At 39.6% G+C, this 21517-nt stretch overlaps 1 protein-coding gene and 1 pseudogene across 2 annotated transcripts in view; one reads left to right on the forward strand and one right to left on the reverse strand.

Moving 5' to 3' along the window:
• SCP2 (sterol carrier protein 2) overlaps window positions 1-21517 on the forward strand; it is a 127623-nt gene that overhangs the window by 87323 nt on the left and 18783 nt on the right. For both annotated transcript variants that reach the window (XM_045477441.1, XM_045477442.1), the window contains exons 12-13: window positions 1802-1955; window positions 18812-18905. In XM_045477441.1, the coding sequence (XP_045333397.1) occupies window positions 1802-1955; window positions 18812-18905 (248 nt within the window). The remainder of the gene's footprint in view (window positions 1-1801; window positions 1956-18811; window positions 18906-21517) is intronic.
• On the reverse strand, window positions 6493-6609 carry LOC123600060 (annotated as a pseudogene).

The raw sequence follows: 21517 nt of genomic DNA on the forward strand, positions 1-21517 counted from the left end.
CAAGTAGAGGGTTGCTCTGAAGAGTTGTACAAAATGGAAGGTTTTTATAGGAGACTGGGGCAAAAAAGTTATTAGCAAAAGAAAAGGATTGTTCCAGGCAAGACTGCTTTCCCTTAAGAAGAAAAGCGAAGGGTCTTATCATGCAGCTTTACCTCATCTTTGAGGGGGTGCAGAGGGCCCAGGTGGCAGACTCGGTGGCACTGATCAAAAAATTCCTGACTGGTTAAGACTGCATTTCTGGGGGAGGTTGAAACTACAGTTAGATTAGGACTTAAGCAGGGTTTGGGAACTCAGTCTAAATGACACTGTTTGGGGCTTATGGTTTTCTTTTTCTTTTTTAATTTATTTTTTAAATTCCTTCCTTCCTTCCTTCCTTCCTTCCTTCCTTCCTTCCTTCCTTCCTCCCTCCCTCCCTCCGTTCCTCCCTCCCTTCCTCCCCTCCTTCCTTCCTCCCTTCCTCCCTCCTTTCTTCCTCCCTTCCTCCCTCCTTTCCCTCCTTCCTTCCTCCCTCCCTCCCTTCCTTCCTCCCCCTCCCTCCCTTCCTCCCTTCCTCCCTCCCTCCCTCCCTTCATCCCTTCCTTCCTTCCTTCCTCCCTTCATCCCTCCCTTCCCTCCTTCCTTCCTTCCTTCCTTCCTCCCTTCCTTCCTTCCTTCCTTCCTTCCTTCCTTCCTTCCTTCCTTCCTTCCATGCTTATTTATTTTTGAGAGAGAGGGAGCCAGAGGATCCTAAGTGGGCTCCGCACTGTCTGCAGTGAGCCCAGTGTGGGGCCCAAACTCACAAAACTCTGAGATGATGACCTGAGCCGAAGTTGGACACTCAACTGACTGAGCCACCCAGATGCCCCTGTGGTTTTCTTTTTTAACCGCTTTATGTAGGAAATTGTCACAGGTACTGAGGAATCAGTAGTTGTGATTGGTGATGTAGGTGGATGAATAGACGTTATAGTTGGACCTATATAACTCAGCCTCTGGGATGGTGAAGCCAGTCTATCCTGTGAGAACATTTCTTAACTCAGGGATCCCTGAATTGCTGGTTGTTAGAAAGACAAACAAATATAAATCAGGAGACAGGGATTCTAAAGTTGACTCTGGAATTAGCCTGCTTTGTGACCATTCACAAATTATTTAATCTTACAGTTCCTCAATCTGACATCATTAAATTCCTTCCAGGTCTAAAAACCTTTGATTTTATTATACAGGGGACAAAATGCTATTCTTATGAAAATCTATTCTTGTTGAGAACTGTTTGGGGGGAATCATAGGAAAATTCCCCATACTAGCTAAATTTTTTAGGGAAAGTGAACTCCCAAATTTAGATTTTTTTTTCTTTTGATACATTAAAAATGGTAAAATTAAATTATTTTTATGCCATTTTACCTGGGTTAGAGAACCGTATATTCAGTGTTTTCTTTTCCAACATTGCCAAAAAATGACAGGTTAGAGTTCATGGAATTTCTTAAGCCTGGGTATTGTCTAAATACAGAGATTAGTGGGGTTGTGGGAGGGGGAATGGGCTAAATGGAAAAGGAGATTAAGGAATCTACTCCTGAAATCATTGTTGCACCATGTGCTAACTAACGTGGATGTAAATTATAAAAAATAAATAAATTATATAAAGTAAAAATAAGTAAGTAAGGAGATTACTTAGGAAGGGGGAAAACTAGCTGCAGAAACCCTCTTGCCCTTTAAGAGAAGTTATTTATGCATGCATTTTCTTGACTTTAAAAGTGGGCTTGAGAAAGCTGGTTGGGGCAGCTTTCTAACGCAATGGAATCTGATTGCTCTGTGTTCGATTTGTTAGGTCTGGCTCAGTGCGCTGAACTCTGCTGGCAGCTGAGAGGGGAAGCCGGAAAAAGGCAAGTTCCTGGTGCAAAGGTTGCTCTGCAGCATAATTTAGGCATTGGAGGAGCTGTGGTTGTCACGCTGTACAAGATGGGTTTTCCTGAAGCTGCCAGGTAAGTGGCATTCTGGGTTTTGTCTGTTAATGAATCCTGACTTTTCATAGCTGATGACGTTGTATATGTAAAAAGTCCAAATTTTATTGCTTTAGTACTCAATAAGTATATCATAACATTGCTTTGATAGCTTGGCTTTAAAACCTTAAAACTGGCAATTAGCTTTTAAACTTAAACAGCCTTAGGAAATTTTTGTTTAAAAATTTTGTTCAAAAGAGGAGGCAGCATAGTCAAAAGAGAGTGCTGAACTAAAAATACTTGTCTTAGCCCGGCTAACCTGAGTGATTTTAATTTCGGCAAGTCACTTTTTTGGTCTCCTTTTTCAGAGTTTGCTTTCTCTGTCTGTACATAGCCTCCCAGGCTTCTGAGGTTGTTTGGAGAAAGTTATCAAATACGCTGATTGGATCTCTGCACATGTATGTTTCAGAATCCAGCCAAGCCCTCACTGCTGCTAGAATTCCTTTTATTTGTCTCTTGCTGATTTTCTTCCTGTCCTTATCAAATTCCTCTGCTCCTCAAATCTCCAAGTGCTTTCTGTTCCAAGCCTTTCAGGATCCCTCAACTTCCTTGCTCTTGTTTCAGAGAAGTGTTCATTCTTCTTCCCATAGGCAAAAAGGCCCTCTTCCTTTCCAAGGCCAGGCTCTCCTCTTTGAATGCTTTTGTTACCAACCACTTTTTGTAACTTTGTTCTAAATATTAAGTATACCTTCTCCCTTTAGAGTCTTTTCATCTTTGCCTTTCTATTGACTCCTGTCTGTTAGCAAACATGTTCAGCTCTGACAGATGATAAACATTTATTTTTCTTATTGCCTTATTTTCTTTCATAATGAGCCTTTTATAATGGGACACTTTTGTTTATGCTGAAATATCTGTCTTGGTTTTTGACTTCACCGCTGAGGTCAGGTAAAGCCAAGAGCAATCTAATTATGAAATATTGTCTTTATTTTGTTCTTATTCTCTTTAACCCTGATGTAGCTGTCAACACTAATTGGCTCCCTTTTTTCTCCTGAAATTCTTGGTAATTATTTATTTTTTCTTTCTTTTTTTAATTAAAAAAATTTTTTTTAATGTCTATTTGTTTTTGAGAGAGAGAGAGATAGAGCACGAACAGGGGAGGGGGCGGGGGGCAGAGAGAGACGGAGACTCAGAATCTGGAACAGGCTCCAGGCTCTGAGCTGTCAGCACAAAGCCTGATGCTGGGCTCAAACCCATGAACCATGAGATCATGACCTGAGCCGAAGTCAGATGCTTAACCAATTGAGCCACCCAGGCACCCCTAATTTTTTTTAATGTTTATTTATTTTGGAGAAAGAGCCAGAGTGTGAGCAGGGGAGGAGCAAAGAGAGAGGGAGACACAGGATCCCAAGCAGGCTCCGGGCTCTGAGCTGTCAGCACAGAGCCCGACATGGGGCTCAAACTCATGAGCCATGAGATCATGACCTGAGCTGAAGTTGGACACTTAACTGACTGAGCCACCCAGGTGCCCCATCTTTCTTTCTTTTTTTTAATGTTTATTTATTTTTTATTTTTATTTATATATTAAAATTTTTTTTAATGTTTATTTATATTTGAGAGAGAGAGAGAGAGAGAGAAAGAGAGAGAGTGCATGAGCAGGGGAGGGGCAGAGAGAGAGAGGCGGAGACAGAATCTGAAGCAGGCTCCAGGCTTTGAGCTGTCAGCACAGAGCCTGACATGGGGCTTGAACCTGCAAGCCATGAGATCATGATCTGAGCCAAAGTCAGACGCTCAACTGATTGAGCCACCCAGGCGCCCCTTTTTAATGTTTATTTTTGAGAGAGAGAGAGAGAGAGAGAGACAGAGCACAAGCAGGGGAGGGGCAAAGAGAGAGGGAGCTACAGAATCCAAAGTAGGCTCCAGGCTCTGAGCTGTCAGCACGGATGCAGGGCTTGAACTCACAAACTGCAAGATCATGACCTGAGCCAAAGTCAGACACTTAACCGGCTGAGCCACCCGGACATCCCTATTTATTTTTTTTTTCACACTTTTGGTTCCACAAAGGATATGTGACACACTTCTTTTCAGAATCGATTATATTCTTCTGTTTTACAAGCTCTTGAGTCTCTTCTATCTGTCCTTTCACTTTTCTTTCTCTGTCTGGAATATCATTTCTGTTGTGAAAATTCCATTGTTTTTAAGGCCCATCTTGAGTACCGTCTCCCTTTAAATATCCACAGCACTTTGCACCTCCTGCACCCTTATCTAGTTTTGGTTTAGTTGTAGTATATCCACATTTTTATTCCCCTCATATGAAATCTTTGAGGCCTAAGACTGTGACATCACTCCACTCCTCTAAGGATCTCTGTCATAGAGAGTGAATGTTTCTTGAATTGAATCACATAAAAAGGTGTTAAGATGTTGAATTTTTTAGTTTCCTCCTAAATGTGATCATTAGTCTGTACTGTCTTCTGGAATTCTGTCCAGTTCATATTTGGAGTTGAAAACTCTCAGTAAAATCCAAACTTTAAAGTTACTTTATAGCTACTTGAGTCAGCATATTAGTGTAACTCTCTAATTTGCTCGGATTAGAAGGTTATGAATTTGGGGAAATAAATTCTGTTTTAAACATGGAATTCTCATAGTTCTTTTAATTTCAGGAGACTAAGTAATTGGGAGATTGAATTGTTCAAAATAATTACAGTGATATTTCTGGGAAAGCAGAAGTATGAACAAATCCAGCTGGTATACAGGTTTCCCTTGCTATCCAAAAGTAAAGCATTCCTATGAAACTTTTTTTTAAGCCAAAATGGTATAAAGCAAAGAAGCAATTACCATTACTTTATATGGAAAAATTCTTGAGTATTCCCAGACCCCCCAAATAACCTCTTTTATGCTTTTCTGATACCTTAGGACACATCTTACTAACAGATGCACGAAATAAATTGAGATAAAGCACAGGTGTTCACAGATACAATTCAAAGCTGTGGTTCCCTGCTGAGTGTAGTTCTTGGGGAAAGAGCTTGGGGACAGTGCCACTCTCCACACATGCACTGCCTCTATGATGGCTTGCTGCAAAACAAACATTGAACTCTATCGTCTCTTTTTGCTTCTTCTTTGGTAAAAGCCAAAATCCTCTTTGGATTTCTTTTGGTTAGCGAAAACAGGTACTAATGTAGGTCTTTTGTAGAAGCAAAATGGCATAACATGGAACGTTTGAAAAGCAGCTATACCTGTACTAGTGATTAATAAGAATTAATGACTAATAACAGAGAAGGACAGATATATATTTTCACTCATATGTGGAACTTGAGAAACTTAACAGAGACCATAGGGGAAGGGAAGGGGAAAAAATAGTTATAAACAGAAAGGAAGGGAGGCAAACCACAAGAGACTCTTAAATATAGAGAACAAACTGAGGGTGAATGGAGGCTGGGGGAGAGGGGAAAATGGGAGATGGGCATTGAGGAGGGCACTTGTTGGGATGAGCACTGGGTGTTGTATGTAAGCCAATTTGACAATAAATTATATTCATAAAAAAAAAGAATGACTAATAAGAAAATATTGAAGGTAGTACTGATAGTTTTAGTGATCCAACATAACTCACGACAAAGGCCAAAGTTGGAAAAACGATTCTAAATCTGATGGCACAAATATATAGTTTTAAAGCGAGGTTGTGGTTTCACTTTAAATGAAGTCATTTTAAGGCACTATTTTAGGATTCCTGGACCCAGTTCCAACATGGGGAGTGGGAACTCCCACTCGCCATCCCCAAACACCAAACAATTCTTGGACACCAGTAGGTCTGAATTCAACTCCTCTGACACCATCTACCCAGAGATAGCATCACATTCCACAGCTTAAGTGTTAGGTACCACACTGACCCACACCCACCACTTCAGATGCCAGTCAAAAACCTCAGACTGGCTACAGTTTGGAGGTTTCAATGACTTCCTCCTTAGGTTTGATTAATTTGCTAGATTAGTAGCAAATTGCTAGGCTCACAGAACTCAGAAAAACACTTACTTATATTTACCAGTGTATTAAAGGATATGATAAAGGATACAAATCAACAATAAGATAAAGAGATAAATAGGGCGAGGTCCCAAAGGAGCTTGGGGCCTGGTTGATTTGGTGGTATGAGGAAGGGTTCTGGTTTCCTAAGTGTGGAAGTTCTCTGAAAAGGACCAAAAGCTGTCCTCTTGGGTTTTTATGGAGGCTTTAGTACATAGTCATAATTGACCAAGTCAACAGCCATGGGCCAGCCTCCAGATCCTCTCCCCTCCCATATGGTAGTGGTGTGTGGTGTGGTCCAAAGTCACCTTCATTAATAATAAGACACTCAGTTTACCTTTATGACTTTGAAGCATTTTCAGGAACTGTGGATGAAGACCAAATCTATCTGAGAAATATATTTTAGTCATCTGATGACCAAATAATATTTCTTATAAATCATTATATTGCAGATACCCATTGTACATGATCTGATTTACTTAGTTTCTAATTTAGCTAACTTTGATGGAGCAATTGCTACATGGTTAGGCCCCCAGAATGGTCCTCTGTGTATGTGGGGAAGGCAGACATAGGTTTTTCAAAATGCTGTAGAAGCCCAGAGGAAGAAATTATTATGAAGAAGGTAAATTTAAACTGATAAGAGCAGATACTACACTTGATCTTAGCCAAAAGGTCGAGAAGTGATGAAGAAGGTAAATTTAAACCAGATGACTAGGATTGCCCAGCAAAGGGTAGAGAAAGGATATTCCAGGCAGGTACGTAGATGGGTACAGAGAGTTGAGATACAAGGTTTGATGAGTAGTTGTACTGTGTGGGTGCAGAGTAGATTATTTTGTGTGTGCCTTGGTAGATGGGCAGAGTCAATAGTGTGTAGGTGACAGAAGATACATTTGTAACTAGACTGGGTATGGTTTTGAAACCTTCCAATGCTCCCTTCAGGAGTTTGGAATTTAGCCCACAGAATTAGTTTTAACAGAAGATCATGTGATTATATTGTGCCTTAAGCAGATCAGTCTGGCATTAGTTTGAGTTGATAGGTGGAGAGACCAGAGGTCAGGAATCCTCTCAGGAGGCAGTTGCAGCAGGGTGGATAAGAAATGGTCAGTGCTGGGGCACCTGGGTGGTTCAGCCGGTTAAGTGTCTGCCTCTTGATTTCGGCTCAGGTCATGATCTCACAGTTTGTGAGACTGAGCCCCGCACTGGGCTTAGCACGGAGAGGGGAGTCTGCTTGGGATTTCTCTCTCCCTCCCTCCCTCCCTCTCTCTCTGTCTCAAAATAATTAAACATTTAAAAAAAAAGTTCAGTGCTGCAGTAGGAACTGAGAAAATGAGAAGTCATATTTAAGGGCGGTGACCAATTGCATTTAATTTATAGTTAAACTTTTCTGTCTTTTAAGTTAGATCAATTTTGAACCGTATTTTTCTTTTCTGCTATTACAGTCTGGTTTTGAGCTGTATCTTGCATAAATTGAGGTCTGCTGTCAGTCTGTTCAGGTTGCTATAACAAAATTTGTCCTTGGCCCCCAAAATTCATGTCTTGATCATGTCATCAGCTCAAAAGTCTTAAGTCCACAGTGTCATTTAAATATCTAAATCACATATGGATGAGACTCAAGGTGTGTTTCATCCTAAGGCAAATTCTTCCCCAGCTGTGAACCTGGGAGATCAAACATGATATGTGCTTCCAAAGTAGAATTCCGAGACTGGAACAGGATAGACACTCCCATTCTGAAAGGGAGAAATAGGAAAGAGAGAGTCCTGAGCAAATCCAAACTCCAACAGGGAAAACATCATTATACCTTAAGTTTTGAAAATAATCCTTGTCTCCATGTTCTGCCTTCTAGGTACTTTGAGATGAAGGTCCTGCCTTCTAAACACACTGGGGTGGGGTGTGGGCCCCCAAGGCTCTAGGCAGCCCTGCTCCTATGGGTTTGCTGGACACAGCTCATTTTGTGGCTCTGATTGTCTAGAATTGCACATGGGTGACTTTGCTGGTCTGGGGTCATGGACATGGCTTCACCCCCAAGGTTCCATTGGGTGTTGCCCTAGTGGGGACTCTCAATGGTGGCCTCACTCCCATGGTGGTTCTCTGCCTGGACCCTGAGGATCTTGGAGGCATCCCTAGAAATTTAGGAGGAGGCAGTCATGACCCTACAGCTTTGCTGGGTGCAGCATATGCTTCACCAGAGCCTGTCAGAGCCCAGCCTAGGGTGGCAGAGGAATGGGATGTTAGAATGAGGGGGAGCAGAGCCCATGAAGTGAGATGGCACTGGGCAGTGGTGACTCTTCCTTTCTTAAATTGTTCTGCCCCTAAGGTCCTTGCACTCTGGGTTTGTGAAGGGAGGGGTAGCTCTGATGATCTCCTTGCCTTTGGAGTCATTCTTCCATTGCCTTGGACAATAGGTCTTGGTTTGTATGAGATAACAGAAAACATAAATATTTGGACTTTGACCCTGTTTCCTGACACAGGGCTCCTGAAACCCTTGTAAATTCTCAAGTTCACCAGAAGCATCTTTTGTTTAGTGAGATGACTCTGGGTGGGCTCCTACATGACCCTGGTATGGGGACTGGTCACCAGAAACACCAAGCCTTGATTAGAAGCTTGAAACTTTCAGTCCCACTCCCCATCTTCCGGAGAGGAGCTGGAAATGCAATTAATGATCATGCCTACTATTAAGAACAAAAGTTCAACTGAGTTTATTAAGTGATTCATGAATCAGGCAGCATCCCATTAGCAAGTAGAGGGAAGCTCCTTAATTTAGACCAGTTTTGAATATGAGTATTGACTTTGTATTATAACACTCTATTCATTTTATGTAAGTTGAGAGCTTTTGCAATACAGATGGAGGATAGATTTGCATTCTATACTCTGTTAAATAAAACCTATGTATGTATGTATGTATGTATGGGAAAAGCATGAGCTGGGAAGGGCAGAGAAAAAGGGAAAGAGAGAATCCCAAGCAGGCTCTGCACTGTTGGCACAGAGCCCCTTCCAGGGGCTTGATCTCACCAACCATGAGATCATGACCTGAGCCACGATCAAGAGACGCTTAACCAACTAAGCCACTCAGGTGCCCCAATGAAACCTATTTTTAAAACCCAACTTTGTTTTTTGTTTTTTCTTTTTTTAATTAAGGTATAATGTACATATAGTAAAAGTCGCCTTTTTAATGCATAGTTCTGCAAGTTTTTCCAACATATACATTCATGTAACTACCACTATAATCATGATACAGAACAGTTCTATCACTTCCCAAAATTCCTTGTTCACCTTTGTAGTCAACCCTTCCCCCTCCCCTCCAGCTCCTGGCAACCACTGATCTGTTTTGTGCCCCTGCAGTTTTCCCTTTCCAGAATATCATGTGAAAAGAACCAAAAAGGCTTTGAGTCTGGCTTCTTTCATTGGTCATAATTCATTTGAGATTCATCCATGTTATTGCACATACTGGTAACTCGTTCCTTATCGATGAGTGGCAGGCATTCCATTATACGGATGTACCACAGATTGTTTATCCATTCCTTGGTTGAGGCTTTTTTATTTTATTTTATTTTATTTTAATTTTTTATAATTTGACATAAAGACTTTTTTTTTCAATATAATTTATTGTCAAGTTGGCTAACATAGTGTATACAGTGTGCTCTTGGTTTGGGGGGTAGATTCCTGTGATTCATTGCTTATATACAACACCCAGTGCTCATCCCCAACAAGTGCCCTTCTCAATGCTCATTACCCATTTTCCCCTCTCCCCTGCCCTCTGCCCCCATCAACCCTCAGTTTGTTTTCTGTATTTAAGAGTCTCTTATGGTTTGCCTCTCTCCCTCTCTGTAACTATTTTTTTCCCGTTCCCTCCCCCATGGTCTCTGTTAAGTTTCTCAAGTTCCACATATGAGTGAAAACATATGATATCTATCTTTCTCTGACTGAGTTATTTCACTTAGGATAATACCCTCCAGTTCCATGCATGTTGTTGCAAATGGCAGGATTTTATTCTTTCTTATTGCCAAGTAGTATTCCATTGTATATATAAACCACATCTTCTTTATCCATTCATCAGCTAATGGACATTTAGGCTCCTTTCATAATTTGGCTGTTGTTGAAAGTGCTGCTATAAACATTGGGGTACATGTGCCCCTATGAATCAGCACTCATGTATCCTTTGGATAAATCCCTAGTAGTGCGATTGCTGGGTTGTAGGGTAGTTCTATTTTTAATTTTTTGAGGAATCTCTACACTGTTTTCCAGAGTGGCTGCACCAGTTTGCATTCCTACCAGCAGTGCAATGGGAATTCCTGAGTTGTTAATTTTAGCCACTCTTACCGGTGTGAGGTGGTATCTCATTGTAGTTTTGATTTGTATTTCCCTGATGATGAGTGATGTTGGGCATCTTTTCATGTGTCGCTTGGCCATCTGGATGTCTTCTCTGGAAAAGTGTCTATTCATGTCTTCTGCCCATTTCTTCACTGGATTATTTGTTTTTCAGGTGTTGAGTTTGTTAAGTTCTTTATAGATTTTGGATACTAACCTTTTATCCGATATTTCATTTGCAAATATCTTCTCCCATTCTGTTGGTTGCCTTTTAGTTTTGTTGATTGTTTCCTTTGCTGTGCAGAAGCTTTTTATCTTGATGAGATCCCAATAGTTCATTTTTGCCTTCAATTCCCTTGCCTTTGGAGATGTGTCAAGTAAGAAATTGCTGGGGCGCCTGGGTGGCGCAGTCGGTTAGGCGTCCGACTTCAGCCAGGTCACGATCTCATGGTCCGTGAGTTCGAGCCCCGCGTCAGGCTCTGGGCTGATGGCTCAGAGCCTGGAGCCTGTTTCCGATTCTGTGTCTCCCTCTCGCTCTGCCCCTCCCCCGTTCATGCTCTGTCTCTCTCTGTCCCAAAAATAAATACACGTTGAAAAAATAAATAAATAAATAAATAAATAAATAAATAAATAAATAAAAAGAAATTGCTGCGGCTGAGGTCAGAGATGTTTTTTCCTGCTTTCTCCTCAAGGGTTTTGATGGTTTCCTGTCTCACATTCAGGTCCTTCATCAATTTTGAGTTTATTTTTGTGAATGGTGTAAGAAAGTGGTCTAGTTTCATTCTTCTGCATGTTGCTGTCCAGTTCTCCCAGCACCATTTGTTAAAGAGACTGTCTTTTTTCCTTTGGATACTCTTTCCTGCTTTGTCAGGGATTAGTTGGCCGTACATTTTTGGGTCCAATTTTGGGTTTTTTATTCTGTTCCATTGGCCTATGTATCTGTTTTTGTGCCAATACCATACTGTCTTGATGATTACAGCTTTGTAGTAGAGGCTAAAGTCTGGGATTGTGATGCCTCCTGCTTTGGTTTTCTTTTTCAACATAACTTTGGCTATTTGGTGTCTTTTGTGGTTCCATACAAATTTTAGGATTGTTTGTTCTAGCTTTGAGAAGAATGCCTGTACAATTTTGATTGGGATTGCATTGAACGTGTAGATTGCTTTGGGTAGTATTGACATTTTAACAATATTTATTCTTCCAATCCATGAGCACGGAATGTTTTTCCATTTCTTTATATCTTCTTCAATTTCCTTCATAAGCTTTCTATAGTTTTCAGCACACAGATCTTTTACATCTTGGGTTAGGTTTCTTCCTAGGTATTTTATGGTTCTTGGTGCAATTGTGAATGAGATCGATTTCTTGATTTCTCTTTCTGTTGCTTCATTATTGGTGTATAGAAATGCAACCAATTTCTGTACATTGATTTTGTATCCTGCAACTTTGCTGAATTCATGTATCAGTTCTAGCAGCTTTTTGGTGGAATCTTTTGGGTTTTCCATGTAGAGTATCATGTCATCTGTGAAAAGTGAAAGTTTGACTTCTTCTTTGCCAATTTGAATGCCTTTTATTTCATTTTGTTGTCTGACTGCTGAGGCTAGGACTTCCAACACTATGTTAAACAACAGTGGTGAGAATGGACATCCCTGTCGTGTTCCTGATCTCAGGGGGAAATCTCTCAGTTTTTCCCCATTGAGGATGGTATTAGCCATGGGCTTTTCATATATGGCTTTTATGATGTTAAGCTATATTCCTTTTATCCCGACTTTCTTGAGGGTTTTTATTGAGAAAGAATGCTATATTTTGTCAAATGCTTTTCTGCATCTATTGACAGGATCATATGATTCTTATCCTTTTTTTTTATTAATGTGATGTATCACATTGATTGATTTGCAAATATTGAACCAGCCCTGCAGCCCAGGAATGAATCCCACTTGATCATGGTGAATAATTCTTTTAATATGCTGTTGAATTCAATTTGCTAGTATCTTGTTGAGAATGTTTGCATCCATGTTCATTAGGGGTATTGGCCTGTAATTCTCCTTTTTTGTGGGGTCTCTGTTTGGGGAATCAAGGCTTCATAGAATGAGTTTAGAGGCTTTCCTTCCATCTCTGTTTTTTGAAACAGCTTAAGAAGGATAGGTATTAACTCTGCTTTAAATGTCTGGTAAAATTCCCCTGGGAAGCCATCTGGCCCAGGACTCTTTATTTGTTGGGAGATTTTTTTGTTCAATTTCTTTGCTGGTTATGGGTCTGTTCAAATTTTCTATTTCTTCCTGTTTGAGTTTTGGTAGTCTGTGGGTGTCTAGGAATTTGTCCATTTCTTCCAGGTTGTCAGTTTGTTGGCATATAATTTTTCATAGTATTCTCTGATAATTGTTTGTATTTCTGTGGTGTTGGTTGTGATCGCTCCTCTTTCATTCATGATTTTATCTTATTGGGTCCTCTCTCTTTTCTTTTTAAGAAGTCTGGCTAGTGGTTTATTAATTTTGTTTATTTTTTCAAAAAACCAGCTCTTAGTTTCATTAATCTGTTCTACTGTGTGTGTGTGTGTGTGTGTGTGTGTGTGTGTGTTTGATTCTATATTGTTTATTTCTGCTGTAATCTTTATTATTTCTCTTCTGCTCCTGGCCTTGGGATTTCTTTGCTGTTCTGCTTCTAGTTCCTTCTAGTGCGCTATTATTAGATTTTGTATTTGGGATTTTTCTTGTTTCTTGAGATAGGCCTGGATTGCAATGTATTTTCCTCTTAGGACTGCCCTTGCTGCATTTCAAAGGATTTGGACTGTTGTGTTTTCATTTTCATTTGCTTTCATATATTTTTTGATTTCTTCTTTAATTGCCTGGTTGACCCATTCATTCTTTAGCAGGATGTTCTTTAATCTCCGTCCATTTGGAGGCTTTTTCTTGTGGTTGATTTCAAGTTTCATAGTGTTGTGATCTGAAAATATGCATGGTATGATTTCGGTTCTTTTATGTTTATTGAGGGTTGTTTTGTGACCCAGAATATGATCTGTCTTGGAGAATGTTCCATGTGCACTCAAGAAGAATGTGTATTCTGCTGCTTTTGGATGAAAAGTTCTGAATATATCTGTCAAGTCCATTTGGTCCAGTGTATCATTCAGGGCCATTGTTTCTTTATTGATTTTTTGCCTAGATGATCTGTCCATTGTTGTAAGTGGAGTATTCAGGTCACCTGCAATTACCGTATTCTTATCAGTAAGATTGCTTATGTTTATGATTAATTGATTTATATATTTGGGTGCCTCCAAATTGGGTGCATAAACATTTATAATTGTGAGCTCTTCTTGATGGATGGACCCCATAATTATGATGATATGATGCCCTTTTTCATGGTTGAGGCATATTTAGATTGCTCCAGTTTTGTTGTTGTTGTTTTGTTTATGGAAAATTATCTAAATTAGCTTGAAAGTTTAACTCAACGTGTGAAAACCCTAAGTGATATAAGAATTTAAAAGTTAGAAGTAAAGGTGTATCTGTGTAATGATTACAGCTGTACATATGCTTGTAAACTAGAAGGACCAGAAGAAGCAATATGGAAAATTGAGTATAGGAAACTAGTTTGAGTGATAGGATTATAGGTGATTAGCTTTTTCATTTTCTAAATTTTTATTTTAACTACAACCCTTTATTTTGACATAATTGGAAACATACAGGGAAGAATTATAAGAATACTACAAGGAACTCCTATATACCTTGTACTCAATTTTACTATTTGTGCTTACATTTTGCCCCATTTGCTTTTTTTTTTTTTTTTAACATTTTATTTATTTTTGAGAGACAGAGAGAGAGCACAAGCGGGGAAGGGACAGAGAGAGATGGAGACAGAATCTTAAGCAGGGTCCAGGCTCTGAGCTATCAGCCCACAGCCTGATGCGGGGCTCGAACCCATGAATCGTGAGGTCATAACCTGAACCGAAGTCAGCTGCTTAACTGACTGAGCCACCCAGGAGCCCCTGCCTCATTTACTTTATCTCTTTTTCTCTACATACATTTATGTATGTGCATATTTTTTTCTGAAGTAGTTGGAGGTTGGAGACCTTATGCCCCTTTATCCCTAAATAATTTTTTTTATAAATTTTTAAAGTTTTTATTTATGTATTTTGAGAGACAGAGCAAGTGAGGGAGGGGCAGAGAGAGAGGAAAAGAGAGAATGCCAAGCAGGCTCTGCACTATCAGCGTGAAGCCCAATATGGGGCTCAAACTCACGAGCCATAAGATCATGACCTGAGCCCAAACCAAAAGTTGGACGCTTAACCGACTGGGCCACCCAGGCGCCCCATACTTTATCCCTAAATAATTTAATGTATGTTTCTAAAAACAAGGACATTCTCTTAATCACAGTATAGTTTTCAAAATCAGGAAATTTAATATAGATAACATACTAATAATACCTAATCCAACAAACATATTCAAAATTTGACAATTGTTCCAATAATATCTTTATAAAAGATACTATAAACTTCATTTTTTTCTCCTTGTCTAGATTCTAACCTAGGATCCTGAATGCATTTAGTTGTCATGTCTCTTTAGCTTTCTTTAATCTGAAACAACTCCTTAGCCTTTCTTTGTAATTCTTGGTATTGACTTTTTTGAAGAGTACAAGTACATTCCTTAGAAGTAGAATGTTTCTCAGTCTGCGTTTGTCTGATGTTTCCTCATAATTAGATTCAGATTGTACATTTTTTTGCAAAAAATACCACTGAAGTGATGATATCCTTCTTAGCACATCATATCTGGAGGCAAGATAAAGAAGTTTCCCCTGCTATCTGAAAATAGAGCATTCCTATGAAACCTTTCAAAAGTTGAAATGGTGCAGAGTGAAGAAGCAATTACCATGTTGTAGCAGCTAAAATCCTCTTTGGGTTTTTTGTTTTGTTTTGTTTTGTTTTTGGTCAGCAAAAACAGAGATTAATGTTGGTCTTTCATAAAAGCAAAGTGACGTAAAGGGAACCGTTGGATAGCAGAGGATACTTGTATCTGTGGCCTGTGGGAGCTTGTAGGCTGGACTCTGCTCCATGAAGTATCAAGATACTTTGTACACTGAAAAGTGCTACTTATCAGTGTATCAGTTAGTATTTTATCATATACAGTTAGGAAGTGACAAGCTTAGAAAAGGGCATAGTGATGATTAAAAGTTGCAAAGTTAGACAAATGAAATGGGCTTGTGGAGGACTAGTTGTGGCCACTTTATTTGAGGTCATTCATTCAGACTTTTGACTGGAAGATAGTGTACCATAGATAATTCTGCTCTAAATGGAACAGGAGAACATAAGAATTTAGGTAAGGGAGAGAATTCAATGTAATTTCACTTCCATTCAGTCACTGTTTACCAATTGTATGCTGGGAACAGGAGACACAATTTTTTATTTTATTTTTTAAATGTGGTATCTGCTCTGGAGAAGCTGTCATTTAGTAGGGTTTTACAGAAGAGGAGTTTCCTGGCCTGGATCTTGAAGGATAAAATGGAATTTGCTAAGACAGAGGTATTCTAGATACAGGAAGTAGCACTGACAAAGGCATGGAAGTGTGGGGTAGCATGCCATGCTCTAAGTACTTACTGTATGTATCTCAGCATGGCAGGGGTGCGGGTTCCATTCCTCATTAGTGATATTAGTATGATTCCTCTAGTAGGCTTGCTTTTCGGCTTCTTAGACTTCCCATACCTACTTGTTCACTCTTATTCTCAACTGATTGCTTTGCCTTATACATTGTTGAAGAAACAGAAGCCATTAGACCAGACTCCTTCATCTTCCATTCCAAGACCTAATCTAGAATTGCACCCATCTGATTCTCTTTCTTCCATTGAGTCACCTCTTCTTCTTATCATAGGCCCCTGGATCTCATCCTCTGTCACCTTCTCAGGTCTTTTGTTCTTCTAGCTCCTTTTCCCTGGTTCACTACCATCAGCAGGCAAAAATGCTCTGATATGTTAATCTTAAAAAAGAAAAACAAAAAGCACATTTTCCTTAATACCGTAATCCCCTCCAGAGACCACTCTTTTTCACTGTTCCTCTAAAAGTAATATCTCAAAAGAAGCACACTGTCTGTATTTCTCTCTCCTATTCACTCTTTAATTCACTATAACCTGACTTCTGCCTTCCACTACTTCTTCAGATTGTTTTGTCAAAGTCACCTTTACTCTCCATGGTGCCAAATCCAGTGGGTATTTGACCTTTGGCAGCATTTGACATGGTTTACTCCTCCCTCCCCAGTTCTTTCTCCTTTCTCACCTTCTGCAACACCTCTTATATCATTGGCTGCTGCTTCCTCTTCTCTAAATAATGGAGTTCCATAGGATGTTGTCCTGGCCTTTCTTCTTTGTCTATAATTCCCTCAAGGGAAGCTTATCAGTTCCCATGGATTTAAATACTTTGATTATGTTGATAGTTATTCCCATTTTATATCCAGCCTCAACCTCTCCTCTGAGCTCCAGATTCTCATATCCAACTGCCTTTTTGTCTCACAGACATCTCCTACTTCATGTGTCTAAAATGCAACTTCGATCCCCTCTACTTCCACTGCTTTCTTCCTTTTATCCGTATGTGGCACGTATGTGGCACCGCTGCCCCCTCAGTTATTCAGGAACACCTGAATATTCGTGTCCTTTTCCCCCACCCTTAGATCCTCCTCATTACTCTTTGGTAGCAAAGCCAATCAATTCTGTCTCTAAAATGTATCTGAATGCACTTCCTTCTCTCCATTTCCACTGGCAGACTGCCTTCACTGGGGTTCAGACCACCATCACTTCTCACCGTTAGTGCAGAGCCTGTCGTGGGCCTCGAACTCACAAAACTGAGATCATGACCTGAGCTGAAACTGAGAGTCAGACATTTAACCATCTGAGCCACACAGGTGCTCCATCTTCCTCATGATTTTATTTTTTTTTAATTTTTAAAAATATTCATTTTTGAGAGAGACAGAGTGTAAGCAGGGGAGAGGCAGAGCGAGAGGGCGACACAGAATCCAAAGCAGAATCTAGGCTCTGAGCTGTCATGTCAGCACAGAGCCTGACATGGGGCTTGAACTCACAAGCTGTGAGATCATGACCTGAGCCGAAGTTGGACGCTTAACCGAATGAACCACCCAGGTGCTCCATCTTAGGATTTTCTTAATGTCACCTTCTCTTCTGTAGCTCACTTTATTGTAAGAATACAGTACATAATACATATAACATACAAAATATGTGTTAACTGACCTTTTACGTTATAGGTAGGGCTTCTGATCAACAATAGGCTCTTAGTAGTTGTTCAGTTTTTAGGGAATCAAAAGCTCTGGAGAATTTTCAACTGCACAGGGGTCAGCACCCCTAATTCCCACATTGTTCAAGGGTCAACTGTAGGTTGCTTGGTGATAGTTCTTACAACAGTGTGCAGAATGAATTGGGGAGGCGGGAGGCGAGAACAGAGGTGGGGAAAATGGTTAGGAGGCTGCTTGAATAGTCCAGTTTATCTTTACATGGCTAGCTCATTTACAAAATTTACAACCTAATTTAAATATCACCCCCTCAGAGAGGCCTATCTGACCAGACTATCTAAAATAGAACACCCAACACACACATATATAATTTATTTATATCTTCTTGACCTGCTTTATTTTCTTCATAGTAACTATATTTCACATTTTTTTGCTTGTTCATTATCTCTCTCCCCAACTAGCTTCATGAGGGTAGGTTTCTTTGGTTTATGTATTTTTTTTTTAATTTTATTTTTTATTTTTTAAAATTTACACCCAAATTAGCATATAGTGAAACAATGATTTCAGGAGTAGATTCCTTAGTGCCCCTTACCCATTTAGCCCATCCCCCCTCCCACAGCCCCTCCAGTAACCCTCAGTTTGTTCTCCATATTTATGAGTCTCTTCTGTTTTGTCCCCCTCCCTGTTTTTATATTATTTTTGTTTCCCTTCCCTTATGTTCATCTGTTTTGTCTCTTAAAGTCCTCATGTGAATGAAGTCATGTGATTTTTGTCTTTCTCTGACTGACTAATTTCACTTAGCCTAATACCCTCCAGTTCCATCCACGCAGTTGCAAATGGAAAGATTTCATTCTTTTTGATTACCGGAGTAATACTCCATTGTGTATATTTACCACATCTTCTTTATCCATTCATCCATTGATGGACATTTGGGCTCTTTCCGTACTTTGGCTATTGATGATAGTGCTGCTATAAACATGGGGGGCATGTGTCCCTTCAAAACAGCACACCTGTATCCCTTGGATAAATGCCTAGTAGTGCAATTGCTGGGTCATAGGGTAGTTCTATTTTTAGTTTTTTGAGGAACCTCTATACTGTTTTCCAGAGTGGCTGCACCAGCCTGCATTCCCAGTTTGGTCTATGTATTTTTAAGGGCAGTGCCTACCACCTAGTGAGCACTAAATATTTGTAGAAAAATGGGAAGAAAAGCTTAATTATTTTATGGGCTTAATTATGGTTTTCTTTGGTAAGAGCCACAACATCTCTGTTCTTAGGACTTTTGAAAATTACTATTGTTAACTATTGAAAAACCTAATATCTGCATGACTGCATGCGTTGAAATTGATTTCTTTTCTCCAGTTCTTTTAGAACTCATCAAATTGAGGCTGCTCCAACTAGCTCTGCGTTTGATGGATTTAAGGCAAATCTTGTCTTTAAGGAGATTGAGAAGAAACTTGAAGAGGTAAGTAAGATTTGTATAAAATACTACTGGGAGGACCTTGAGCCTAGAGCCTAGAGAGTTGTCGCCATGAAAGGGTACAAGTTGAAAATTTATATGATACTGTCAAGTATTGAGTGTATTTTAGACTTTTTTTCTTTTTTTTGTTTCGTTTTATTTATTTTGAGAGAGAGAGAGCACAAGCGGGAGAGAGGGGCAGAAGGGGGGGAGACAGAGACAGAGAGAGAGAGAGAGAGAGAAAGAGAGAGAATATCTCAAGCAGGCTCCATGCTCACTGCAGAGCCTAATGTGGAGCTTGATCCCAGGATGCTGGGATCATGACCTGAGCCAAAATCAAGACTTGAAGCTTAACCAACTGAGCCACCCAGGCACCCCTTGCATGTATTTTAGATTCCTGAGTGTCTATTATAGTTTCTTCTTAATTCTGGTAAGACTGTATTTCAGAGATGTGTAAATCTCCAAACTTGAGTAATATAAAGAACCTATGGTAAAATTCTGTTAAAATCTGAACTGTAGAGGAAAGGCTAATAATATCCTTGTCACTCAGTTTTCTTTTTCGGGGAAATAATAGTTTTGGACAAAGTTCGTATGTAAAGAGATTCTAATTTATTTTGGTGTGATTTCTTTCTGAACTAAAAAGAAGAAGAGAGAGAATCCCTAGCAGGCTCTGTGCTGGCAGCACAGAGTCTGACATGGGGCTTGATCACATCAATTGTGAGATCATGATCTGAGCAAGATCAAGAGTCAGATGCTTAACTGACTGAGCCATCCAGGTGCCTCAGAAAGAATAATAAAGTGTATCTTTAAATGTGCCTAATAACAAAACTCTTTTTAAAAATAAATCTTTTGTGCTTGAGCTTTTTCAAAGTAGGTTTTTCTTGTAAAAATAATGCTAATTTAAAAGAAATTCACACTATATATAGAAAACAAAAATTAAAAATCCCCTGCATTTCCAGGGGTGCCTGGGTGGCTCAGTCAGTTAAGTGTCCGACTTTGGCTCAGGTCATGATCTCATGGTTTGTGAGTTCGAGCCCTGCATTGGGCTCTGTGCTCATAGCTCAGAGCCTGGAGCCTGCTTCTGATTCTGTGTCTCCCTCTCTCTCTGTCCCTCCCCCAGCCAATTCTCTGTCTCTCTCAAAAATACACACATTAAAAAAAAAAAAATTAAAAATCCCCTGCAATTCCATTACTTCGAGTTCACTAAAATGTTAACAGTGATTGACATTGTTTCAGACATCTCTCTATGTTATACAGTGCTACATAACTAGGAACATACAATATGTGTTGGGTTTTTTAAATTATACTCTGTATACAAATCTATTTTTATGTACAATAATTAGTTCTTAATAGATACTAATCACACTAAGGCAATTTAACTAACTTTTTTCAAAAAGAGCTATTCTCTCTCTCTCTCTCTTTTTTTTCTTTGAGAGCTATTCTCTTTAGATGGAATTATATATTTACTTCATTGTTTCAAAACTAAAGGCATCTTGGGATATCATTACTGATATTAAGTTTCAGACCAATAAGGCACAGCTATAGCCACAGCCACACAGTTCTAATTAAACATCCATTAAGGTGACCAAAGTGGGTTGAAATAAAAGGATTCAGAAAAGTTAAACTGTGTATTTCATTCATGCTACAGTGTGAAAGGCATACATTGTGCATTTCTCCTCCTTATTGTAGCACAAAGAACTTATTAACATCTAAAGTGATTGATTGAACTGTGGGTGGGAAAAGAGTCAGTGTGACTGGTGTTTTGACAAAGGTCCCTGTATTTCTAAGATTTTCATGATCAACAACCTTCCAGAGGTAGACAGAGAGCAAGGTTTGCCGGTTCTGAGCAGGCAGGCACCAGCCCAGGAGCCGCAGACCTGTCTTGCCACCATCTTGTGGGGATATACCTGCATGGGGTGGCGGGGGGTGGGGGGAAATACCTGTTTTATAACCCGCTTTTTTCTCTTAACAGTGTGTTCCATGCCCATACATATAAATCCTTACCATTAGTTTTAATGGCCACCTAGTGCACTTTTGAATTTATGTATCATCTATTTAACTAGTCTCTTATGATGAACATTGGTTGTATTTAAATTTTGCAAGTAAAATAGTGAGTGGTATAGTAAATTTCCCTTTTTAACTCATCTTTAAATACATAATGCTGGGTGCCTGGGTGGCTCAGTCAGCTAAGGGACCAACTTCGGCTCAGGTCATGATCTCATGGTTTGTGAGTTCGAGCCCTGCTCGGGCTTTCTGCTGTCAGTGTAGAACCTGCTTCAGATACTGTGTCTCCCTCTCTCTCTGCCCCTCCCCTGCTTTTCGTCTCCTTCTCTCTCAAAAATAAACATTTTTTTAAGTTAAAAAAATAAGTACTTGACACCATGATCACTTTAGCATAAATAATTAAAGGGGGAAATTATTGGTTTGGATATCTATTTTGCATTTTGGTATATATTGCCAACCTATCCACTGACCAAAAAGAGGGCACTAATTTACAAACAACAGTTCGTGGGTGTGACTGTTTTTTCTTCACACCTTCTCTAGTGCTATGTTGGCTCGTTTATAAAAACCAATCTAATAGGAAAAAATATCTTATTATTGTTTTTTTTTTAAAGCAA

The sequence above is a fragment of the Leopardus geoffroyi genome, chromosome C1 (genome assembly GCF_018350155.1).
Source record: "Leopardus geoffroyi isolate Oge1 chromosome C1, O.geoffroyi_Oge1_pat1.0, whole genome shotgun sequence".
Taxonomy (NCBI): domain Eukaryota; kingdom Metazoa; phylum Chordata; class Mammalia; order Carnivora; family Felidae; genus Leopardus; species Leopardus geoffroyi.